Here is a 10,782-nt window from a genome sequence, read left to right as displayed (position 1 = left end):
GTTAACAGATATGAGTAAATTCATATCATGGAGACAAACCTTCACCTGGTAGACTGTACTCTCCTTGAGGACAGGAATCGTGCCTGTCCTGTTCACCACTGAATCCTTAGCCCTAAACAGGGGGACTGGCACGTAATCAGCTTTGGGAGTTGGGCAAGTGTTTCCCCATAGCTTTGGAAAAGGGAAGCCTCGACAGCAAGCATCCTTTGAGATAACACCATGTAGAATCTTGAAGAACTGTTCATGAAAACACTTGAGACACCCCCTAGGGTCTCCCATAATTACTGGGTGGGGCTTTAAGGGGGATTGGAGATCCTGTAATAACTAGTGGTGGAAACACTTGGGAGACACATTTTCATTTATTTATTTATTTTTTTGCAGTACGCGGGCCTCTCACCGTTGTGGCCTCTCCCGTTGCGGAGCACAGGCCCCGGACGCGCAGGCTCAGCGGCCATGGCTCACGGGCCCAGCCGCTCCGCGGCATGTGGGATCCTCCCAGACCGGGGCACGAACCCGTGTCCCCTGCATCGGCAGGCGGACTCCCAACCACTGCGCCACCAGGGAAGGCGGAGACACATTTTTTAACGTCTCATAACTTCACCTCTGCTAGGCTGCTGTCCTAGCCAAATACAGATTGCTCTCACTTAAGACCACATGTGTCTTTATTTGACTATCAGTGACGTTACAGTCACCACATTCCAAAGGACAGAACTAGGAGAAGAAGTTCTGGAAAGGGATAAACAGAAGCCCCCAGGAGCTACTCTGTGGGGAGGGTGGGAGGAGCCCGCCATGCGAAGCCAGACTTAAAATACTAGGGTCCAGCGATCAGTAAAAGCGAGGACAAATGGACACAGAGAGCAGTTCTCAACCTTGGGTACACATTGAATCACCTAGGAAAGTTAAAAGGTTGATGCCTGGTTCCACCTCGAGATCTGGACTTATTTGCCTGGGGCATTCTATTGCACCACCAGGGTTGAGACCATTGGTCTATAGAATCACTAACAGAATAATTTGAATTCAAATTATTCAAACTAAAATTCAAACTATAATTTGAAAAGATACATGCATCCCAGTGTTCACAGCAGCACTATTTACAATAGCCAAGACATGGAAGCAACCTAAAGGTCCATCAACAGTGAATGGATAAAGATGTGGTAAACATACACACACACACACACACACACACACACACACACACACACACACACACACTGGAATATTACTCAGCCATAAAAAAGAAAACAATGCCATCTACAGCAACATGGATGGACCTAGAGATTATCATACTAAGTGAAGTCAGACAGAGAAAGACAAATATGATATGATATCACTTATATGTAGAATCTTTTAAAATGATATAAATGAACTTATTTACAAAACAGAAACAGACACACAGACATAGAAAACAAACTTATGGTTACCAAAGGGGAAAGCGGGTGGGGGAGGGGTTTTGGATTAGCAGATACAAACTTCTATATATAAAATAGATAAACAACACGGTCCTACTGTACAATACAGGGAACTATATTCAGTGTCCTGTGATAAACCATAATGGAAAAGGATACAAAAAAGAATATATATATGTACACCTGAATCACTCTGCTGTACACCTGAATCTAACACAACAGTGTAAATCAACTAGACTTCAATTTTTTAAAAAGACAATAAAGAAGCAGCAGAATCTTTTGGTCAGCTACTGTCACACCAGCTCACCACTCACTCATTCATTCATTCGTGCATTCACAAACCATTTAATAAGCATTCACCACATACCCTGTCCTGTCCTGGGTGCTGAAACTTGAAGATCTCAGAGCCTACTTGGGGAGACAAATGTCTAAATCTGTAACTTTCATACAGCATGGTAAGTGTGACTATACCACACCAAACTTACCATTTCTGATAGGCCCCTATGACAGAGACTACAAGCTGCTTACCAACATCCATGTCTTCCTCTTCTCCCTGAACACACAGCTAGACCACATTTCCTAGCCTCCCTCCCTTGTAACTAGATGTGGCCACGGGACTGAATTCCGGCCAGAGGAATGTGAGAAGAGTGATATGTGCTATTTCTAGGCCTGGCCCATAGAAACCTTCCAGGCCTGCTTCTGCGTGCCCCTCCACGCTCTTTCCCCGGCTCAGATAACTGGAGCGGCAATTCTCAGGGCCACCTCGGAAGTCATAGTGGAAGCTGGAGGAGCCTCTGTCACCCCGGGTCCCTGAAAAGCTTCCTGGAAAAGAGTCACCCCACCAACTTGTTTATCCGCCCAGGCCTATCCCTTTAACAGGAAGTAAACTCTTGCTGTGTTTTCCTCCTTATTCTTTAGTCTGCCCGTTAGAGCAGTTATCCGAGCATTACCTTAATAGAGTGCCCTTCATTATCAATGTGAATAATAATAAATAGAGCAGAGCAGTACCCTAATACAGTACCCTTCATTAAGTAACTCCACTTACAAGTGCAGTAATTCAGCCCAGGGAGATACCATCCACGTCAAATACCTGTGCTTCACAACCTTGCTCAAACTTCCCCCAACTTGACAGACTGGACAACCCCCTCACACCTGTACACCCCATGCAGGGAGAGATTCTCAAAGGTAGGGACTGGATATCACCTTTGATCCTTACTGCAGCCTGGCACATAGTAGGTGCTCGAGGAAAGGGTGGATAAAAAATTGAGCTGCTGGAAAGATGAGCAGAGAGGGATTTCTGGCCAATCATCTCTTCCGTGCTTTGTGGTATGGAATTCTGGAGTCTTGGGTGGGTAAGAAAGTTGAGAGGATTTGTCACCAGTATTATACAGTTTAATGATTTGTCATTAAACTGTATAATACATACAGTATAATACAACATTATACTCAATTATATTCCAATATAAAATAAAATTTGGAGTAAATCAATTATACTCCAATATAAAATAAAATTTAAAAAAATGCTAAAGCATGTTCTTCACAATGAAGGGAAATGACAACAGATAGAAACTTGGATAAGAATTACTCCTGGGACTTCCTGGTGGTCCAGTGGGTAAGACTCCAAGCTCCCAATGCAGGGGGCCCGGGTTCGACCCCTGGCCGGCGAACTAGACCCTGCGTTCCACAACTAAGAAGTCCACGTGCCACAACTAAGATCCAGTGCAGCCAAAATAAATATAAAGAAATCAATTAAAAGTACTGCACCTGATGGAAGAGTACATCACTTTCTTACACAGGCGAGGAAAAGAGATTGTGAGCCATTGGTCAGAATGGACCATTAGCCTCTAAGTTTTCTATCTGCTGAAGCCACAACTTTTCAAATTAGAAGCTTAACCCAATAGTTGGTTATATAATGGTTTGAAAACAGCATTTTTTTTCAATATAATGGAATAGAAGGGACGAGAAAAGAGTAAAACAGAAACGCCTCTTTTAAAAAAAAAATCAGAAACAATACAATAAATGCCCACATGAAAAATAATACTCTTTCTGAAAAGCTATTAATGAAACTACAGCCCATTATGCTAGGCAGTGTCTTATATGTCACACAAATACCACTGTGCCATTCTTCTTAAACTTTAATGTTGATGAACGAATCTCCTTTTCTTAGGCAATGAGACCCACGGGACTTACTATCTCTTTTCTGTTCTGCCTGTCAGGAGGCTCATAGGTAAGTTTTCACTCAACTACAGGACCTCTTCTTCTCTAGGTTTTGGTGCTATAATAATATGTTCCTAATCTTTCATTATTTGGCATTTGCTCATTTATCTTTGATTTAAGTTTTATTGCATCTAGGTTTTCCTTTTTTGTAATTTGTTTGAAGATTAATAAATAATAGAAATAATTACTGATATAGGCAAGAATAAAAATGGATTAAAAAGGAGTTAGGGTGAAGAATAATTACCAAAATATTAAAAACAGGTATTTTATTTATTTGCATTTAATTTTTTTTCACAATGGGCTTGTATCATTACTTTTTAGTTTTTAAGCTATTTTAATTAGTTAATGATGAACAATAGGCTAGAAAGTGGGAATTATCCCTTGGTCAGTGGGCCAGTCAGAAGATGCAAGGGTGCTTTATACCTGTGTTTGCTACACAGAGGCAGGACCTGACCCTGGATCCTTGTGAGAATTGCCATCCTTTCGTAGTTTCAGCACAAGTTAACCTAGATGGAGAGCTGTCAGCCAGACAGACTTATAAATTATTTCCTTAAGAGTTTCCGGAGGAAGGGCAGGGTTGTCAGAAGGAGCCTAAGAAAGACCTCTAGTACATCTTGAAATGCCTGAAGTATGGACGGGGCTAATTTCTTCGGTTTGGTCTAAACAAGCCCAGGTTTGATCCTGGTTCCTCATTCTCATGTCCAACAACAGTGGACGTGGTTGCTACACTACTAGGATCAACTTAGGGCCCCCAGAATCCTGACAGGCCACTGTGTGCCCTTGTTGATCCTTGTAGCTCCAGCACTGAGTGTAGTACCTGGCTCGGCAGGTGTGCTCTGAACTGCTGTGAGCTGCAAGCACAGGTGCATGGTGTGCAGATCCATTGAAATGATCGTGAGCCAGGTCTGCTAGAGCACATCAGACACTGGGCAAGTCCTCTGCCCCCAGTGGGTCAGTCTCTCCCACGTGCCTGTGAGCCACAGATGTGGAACTCAGATAACCCGTGCTCATTAAGTCATGTCCCCGGTGGAGATCACAGTGGCACATTGCCTTAGGAGTTTGGTGATGACAACCTGCCTTCCTGGGCTTGACCCCACTAAGTAAGTTAACCATGATGATCCCAGATTGGAAGTCGTGTCAAGGCAAGCCTTGCCTGGATTATGACCACAGCATCACCTACCAGCCTTGCAAAATTAGTGTCTCCCTAAAAGCCCCAGTTCCACCCACATTTCTCAACCACCCCTCTTTGTTGGTATCTACACTCCCTTCTAATGGCTTCTTGAGAACAGAACAAAAGCAACAAGGTGAGGTGGTGGGAAATGAAACTGAATTCCAACTTTATCCTTCTCTGATGACTCGGTAGTTAACACAATGTAACAGACATATTTCTTAACCTCTCTGAACCTCAGGTTCCTCGTCAATGAAATGGACTTAACACTGACCCCCATATTTTGGGGGAAGCAAAGCACGATGTCTGGTATACAGATGATGCTTGATAAATGTTACTCTTCCCTTTCTCTTTGAAAAGTCAAAAACATACGGCCTGAGTCCCAAGACTCCGCGTGATCTGGTTCACTCTCACCCTCTCCCTCTCCCTCCAGGCACTGGGCTTCCCCCCTATTTTTTGGACAGCCCAAGCACATTGCTGCCATGGGGTCTTTCGCCACTACTGCCTTTGCTAGGTCATTCTCCAGGTGTCCACATGGCCGGTTCTTTCCTTGAATGCAATCTCTGTTTAAACTCCTTCTCCCCAACCATCTGCATACAAATAGAGACCGATTCTACTTTGTAGCTAGAGGCAAGATTCTCATCTCTAGTGGTCAAGTTTCTGTTCTCTGTGTGCTCTAGGAATCAGGTCCTCATTAAAGAAAATGAAAGGCAAGCTCCACTTTAGAACCCGGTGCCTCTGGCCCCCTAGCTGTGCCCTGTAGTGGAAGAGGGCAGGGAAGGGGCGGAAAGAAACTGGACAGAACCTGAGGCTGGTGTTTGGAACCCATCCCCACTCCTCACACAGCTTTCTCCATCAGCCAGCAAAGAGGCCCAGGACCCACGTAGAGGCAACCCAGAGAGCGATGCAGGTGCCCCGAAAGGACCGTCTCAGGTCCTTGGCTCCCAAAATGATGGTGCATGACAGGACACAGTGAGGGGGAGATTGGGCCCTGGACACCCAGCAGCTGAGGCGGGGCTCTAATGTCCGGTCCCAAGCACAAAGCCCAGGCACGTGCAGGGACCCGGAGTCTCGTCATCCTCCACAAGCGCCCTACCTTGTCTAAGATCTTCCCTCACCTGTCACCTGCCTTGGGGCAGAGACCTAACCTTGCTCAGTGGGAACTTCTATCCCGGACCTGCATCCACACGGTCCCCGGACCAGCATCCACATGGTCCGGGGTGTCCTCTCCACACCTGCTCACAAAGTCTCGGGACTGTGCCTGATGCCTACCTTCCAGTCCCTTCTGCCCACCGTTCATGCCAATGAGGTGGGCACCCTGCCCCCGCCACTCCACGCCTCTCCCACGAGCCACCAGAAACAAGACACCCAACAAAATCCCTTTCCAAGCAAGGTCAACCCTGCCAAACATGTCTTTCTACTCAGTATCATTTGGAGGTGCAGCAGTATCACATCCTGCCCCCCTAAACGCTGCCTCAATTTGCTTTTCCTCTAAAAAAAAAAGTCCCCAGGAAGGTCACGCCTGTGTTTCCCTGCACCCCGAGGTGTAAATGTCCTTCCTGGGGGTGGGTTTGGATAAGGGCTGGAGGAGACTTCCTGAAACTGTGAAGCTGCTCCAGGAATGCCAAAGTCAAATTGCAGGGGGTGAATCTGAACCTCTCTCCTCAGCAGATTAAACTCTGGGTGTTTGCTTACCATTCAGATGCACTGAACTGAACACCCCCGACTTAACAAGAAGATAAAGAGATAGGAATTGGTAATTCATCACCAAAAAGCCACTGCACCAATTTCCTGCCTCTTGTCCTACCTCTTCTCCCCTTGATCGGAAATGAGTGTCCAGGAAAGTGCTCGGGCATCCCTCGCCTTCCCCATCCTGGGAGAAAAGGATCAGCTCTGGAACCACCATTCCAGGTTCACTTGGGGTCACGAATCCCAAGGGGTAAGAGGCCATGTCCTTCACTCCCAGCCCCTCTGCCTTCTACAACTTGTCAGGACCAGGGTCCCCGGCAGGGGGGACTCACCGCTCAGCCCGGGGGTGGCCATGGTGCGGGCGCGCAGGGCAGGAAACCGGGACTGCCCCGCTGCTGGGGCTGCTCTGGCGTCTGCTCTGGCTTATTCAGTCGCGGGACTAATTCCATCGCAGCTCAGCTCCGTCTGGACGTGCCCGCCCCAGCCTGCTGCCGCTGCCTCCTCCCCCATCCCTCGCCAGCGGCTACCAGGCCTCCCCGGAGCTGCACCCTAGGCGCACCGGCGCTGGTCGTGCCACGTGGAGAAAGGAGGGCGTTCCCGTGGACCGGCTGAGTCCGGGACACGCTCCGGTTAATGAAGCTGAGGGGCGAGACAGTAAGACCAAGACCGCTGCTCTCCCCACCCGGGGAGCTGCCTGCTAACCTGGTTCGGGTGTGAGCATTCAGCCGGATTATCTCGTGAACAGCCTGGCTGATTAGCTTCCAATTCCGCCCGGGAAGCCTGCTTCCCGCCGCCCTGGCCCTTATCGCCTGGGTAGGGGTGGGAGGCTCCCCCGCACGCCTGCCTGCACTCTACCCGCCACCAGATGTCCCCAACTTTCTCTAGATTAAAAGGCGCAGGAGTGGAGGAATTGTGCCCCAGGGACAGGAAGAGGGGCTGCAAGAGGCAAGGGGAGGGGCTTGGGGAGGCAAGGGGTTTTAGCAAAGCTTCCCAGGGAGACGCTGGGACCAGCTGAGGAGGTAGATGGTGGAAGCTCCATTCCAGGAAAAAGAGTTCCATCTCTCCGGAATGGCTTTGACATCTAGCCATGGGCAGGGGGATGGAAGAGAAGACCTCCAAAGGGCCATTCTGGATGATGGAATCTACAATTCCAAGACGCCCCCAAGCGAAACAAGTGCATTAATACCAGGGACCCTGAAAATGAAAAGGTATTATAACATTATATGTCAAGTAGGCTCTGAATGACTTTCCTATCTCCTATGCTGATAAGGTGGGCTGGTGGGGACTGCTCCCCACTTTATAGATAAGGAAACTGAGGCAGTAAAGGGGAGTCAGGGGCTGAGCAGAAGGAAAACCAAAAGCAGTGTGTGCCAACCTGGGCTGTATCCTGGGCACCAGGAGTAACCACGGCTGACGTGGATGTGGACTTCCTCGCCCTCAGCATCCTTCTCAGAGCCTCCCCCAGAGGAATTATCTAATTCTAGTAACAAATCTGTGAGGGAATTACTGCCTGTGTGCCCATTTCACAGATCAGGAGACTGCAGTGTAAACGGTCAGGCACCGTGCCTCTGAGGACTTGCCTGCTCCAGAGCCTGTGCTCTAACACTTGGTTCCTGGCTGCTTGAGACAACACCCTTCTCCATTCACTTCTGGGAACCTTCTCTACATGTTTTCAATGCCAGGAGGATTGGAAACCTTTCCACCATGGTGGTTCCTTATCCATTCCCTCTCTTCTCTCCCTCCCGCACTGTTTTAGTCCCTTGGTCCCTGCATACTCCTCCCTTGAGACTCCCCCTAAGACTCTCACTTTGGGGACTGTCCCATCTGGTCTAAGGGTGACAAAAAAGAGAGTGCCTGAGACCAGAGGCAGACCCACCCTGGAACACATGCAGAATGGGGACAGCTCCTGGCTCATACCCCCACTACCAGTTTCTCCTTTTTACCCTACTTCCTGCATTTTTTTTTAAATCAAAATATGCAATTTTTCTGACTCAGCTTTTTTCTTGGCAGTGAACTGTACTATCAGTAAATATGAGGGGAACTCAGGCTACGGAGGCAGTTGGAAAACTGACACCTTCTGCTGGAGAGGCAGACTCCCTGCTGAGTTCCTCTGTGGCGATGCATCCAATGGCGTCTGGTCCCCAGGTGGAGCATTAGGCCATCAGTCAGAAGGGAGACAGGTAATTCTCTGGCCCTGGATCTGGTTTCCTACAGAGACCATAGAGGCACTCAAAGTTGGAGGTGGGGTGATGGATGGAGGATGACAGCCTTGGAATTATTGAGCAGTTACATAAAACTTCTATCCATTCTTCCTTCCCTCTACCCGGCTAAACTCCCCACCAAAACGACTCAACACAACCCATGCCATTTGCCTTTAATGTATCTTCCCTGGAGGTTCTTCCCCAGCAGTGACAGAAGCAGAAAGACCTAGAAATGCAGCCGTCACTGGTTCCTGTGAGAACAGGGCCGAATCTGTCAGCACCAGGGACGTGCGGCTCTGATGCACCGGCTCCGGAGTTCCTGCCCAGGTGTCCAGGTACTTGGGTTCTGAACCTGACCCTGCCACCCAGCAGCTGTGTGACCTTTGGCAAGTTACTCAAGTTCTCTGAGCTGCTTTCATCCGCTGCAAAGGGGCAGGAGAGGGCAGTGGATGAGATGTCTAAATCCTTTCCAGCTCCGTGGTCCAGTATGTTCAATGAGTTGAGTCTCTCCTGGGCTAGGAGGATCCAGCATGAAAGTCAATCTTCCATCAAATTCCTGTCTCATAGCCAAGACAGTTGCTTTATTCTCATGGGTGTGCTCTCCCCACCTAGAGTTTCTGCCATCTTGCCAGCATATACATGTAAGCTTTTTTCATAAAAGTCTAAGAAAGGTGATCTCTCCTTGAGAGTGACAGCAGTGGTTAGTGATTTGGGGACCCGGTGAGGTCTGGAGTTACCTACACCTCTTCTATCCACTAAAGGATCCTGGAGTGGGCAAGGCCTTGGCCTCCAGCATCCAGCCCCAAAGGAACTCAGCTCCCTCACCCCTCAGAACAAAGGAAATCCTCAATGCTCTGCCACTGACGGTAGGGACACTTAGGGTTTCCCTTTGAAGCTTGATTTCCCCGTTTTTCTTCTGGTCACTTTTTCCGTTATTAGAGAGCAATTCATAGTTACTCCCGGACTTTCTGGCTTATTTGACCCTCCCAGCCGAGTGAGTGAGACTGACGTTCCTGGTTCCAGTTGAGGAAACTAAGTCTGAAAACCGCTAAGGGGCTTGCTGAGGCCACACAGTCCGGCGAAGGCCATGGGTGGAACCTGGGCCGCCTCCGAGTCTGGGGGTCCCCGGCCACGGCCACGCCTGTGCCGCGAGGGACCACGTTCCCGCACATGCCCAGCACCGCGTTTCCAGCCCCCCAGCCCCCAGCCTCTCACCCTCCCACGGGGGCGACTGAGGAACACAGGCACTGGCTCAGCTGAGGGCTCAGAGAACCGCTTGCACACCCACTGGGGCCCCTTCCCCATCAAGTCAGCCACACTGGCCAGAGCCTGGCAGGAGCCTGGCTCTAGGGACTCCTCTGCTCTGCCCAGAAGCCCCTGGATTCAGAGACTGGAGACCCCAGTGTTCCAGAGCAAATCCCTTCTCCTTCAGCCACTGGGCTGTTTCCAAGGAGGCCTGGCGCTCACTTTCCCCTTCCCTCCCCGTGGACGCTGAGCTGCCACTTTCTCCCCGACGTGGGCGGTGCCTCCCGCAGACCCCGGGGCTCAAGTGTTTCCAGATGGAGCCTGTGCTCCCCTACCCCCCACCCCCTTCGGCACCAGCCTCAGAGCTCCAGCCCAGCCTACAACAGCCATCTCAGCCTAGATGAACCATGAGCCTTTGGCAAGATGACAGGTTGGCCTTTATTGTGGGCCCGGGGAAGCCCGGGAGCGGAGCACGCATGCGCCAAGCAGGGGTTGCCAAGCGGGTGGTGACGGGTGTCACTGGCGGCACTTCCTGGGGGAGCACTTGCACTGCATGGCGTTGAGGACCACGTGGTGGATGACGGAGCCGTTGGCGCAGCGCAGGGGCACCTGCATGGGCTCTGTGCGTGTGGGCGCGCAGCAGGCGCACTGGTCCTGCACGTCCTCTGTGTCGATGGAGTACAGGGCTTTGCTGGTGCATCTTCCCTACGGCAGGGCAGAGAGAGGCGGCCGTTGCGGGCGGTGCAGAGTGCCAGGGTGGGGAGGGCTCTGGGGCAGCCCACTTCCTCCACCTGCCCTCCTCCCATCAAGAAGGTCTGGCCTTGCCCGGAGAAACACGGGACAGCCAAACAACGTG

At 49.9% G+C, this 10,782-nt stretch overlaps 2 protein-coding genes across 5 annotated transcripts in view; both read right to left on the bottom strand.

Annotated features, from left to right (window-relative positions):
- ANO2 (anoctamin 2) overlaps positions 1–10,201 on the bottom strand; it is a 339,121-nt gene extending 328,920 nt beyond the window's left edge. For 2 of the 3 annotated variants that reach the window (XM_033867161.1, XM_033867163.1), the window contains exon 1: positions 2,610–2,652. In XM_033867161.1, coding sequence (XP_033723052.1) covers positions 2,610–2,637 — 28 coding nt within the window. In that variant the 5' untranslated portion in view covers positions 2,638–2,652. Of the gene's footprint in view, positions 1–2,609; positions 2,653–6,812; positions 7,675–8,554 lie in introns of those variants that run through there. The other variant, XM_033867162.2, reaches the window with a different exon arrangement.
- Positions 10,202–10,346: 145 nt separating this feature from the next.
- The window catches only part of VWF (von Willebrand factor), a 137,189-nt gene continuing 136,753 nt past the window's right edge, over positions 10,347–10,782 (bottom strand). For both annotated transcript variants that reach the window (XM_033867156.2, XM_073789125.1), the window contains one exon: positions 10,347–10,631. In XM_033867156.2, coding sequence (XP_033723047.1) covers positions 10,443–10,631 — 189 coding nt within the window. In that variant the 3' untranslated portion in view covers positions 10,347–10,442. The remainder of the gene's footprint in view (positions 10,632–10,782) is intronic.

Source organism: Tursiops truncatus, chromosome 11 (assembly GCF_011762595.2).
Source record: "Tursiops truncatus isolate mTurTru1 chromosome 11, mTurTru1.mat.Y, whole genome shotgun sequence".
NCBI lineage: Eukaryota > Metazoa > Chordata > Mammalia > Artiodactyla > Delphinidae > Tursiops > Tursiops truncatus.
The sequence above is the reverse complement of the archived record's forward strand: the minus strand, read 5'-3'. Positions and strand labels throughout refer to the sequence as shown.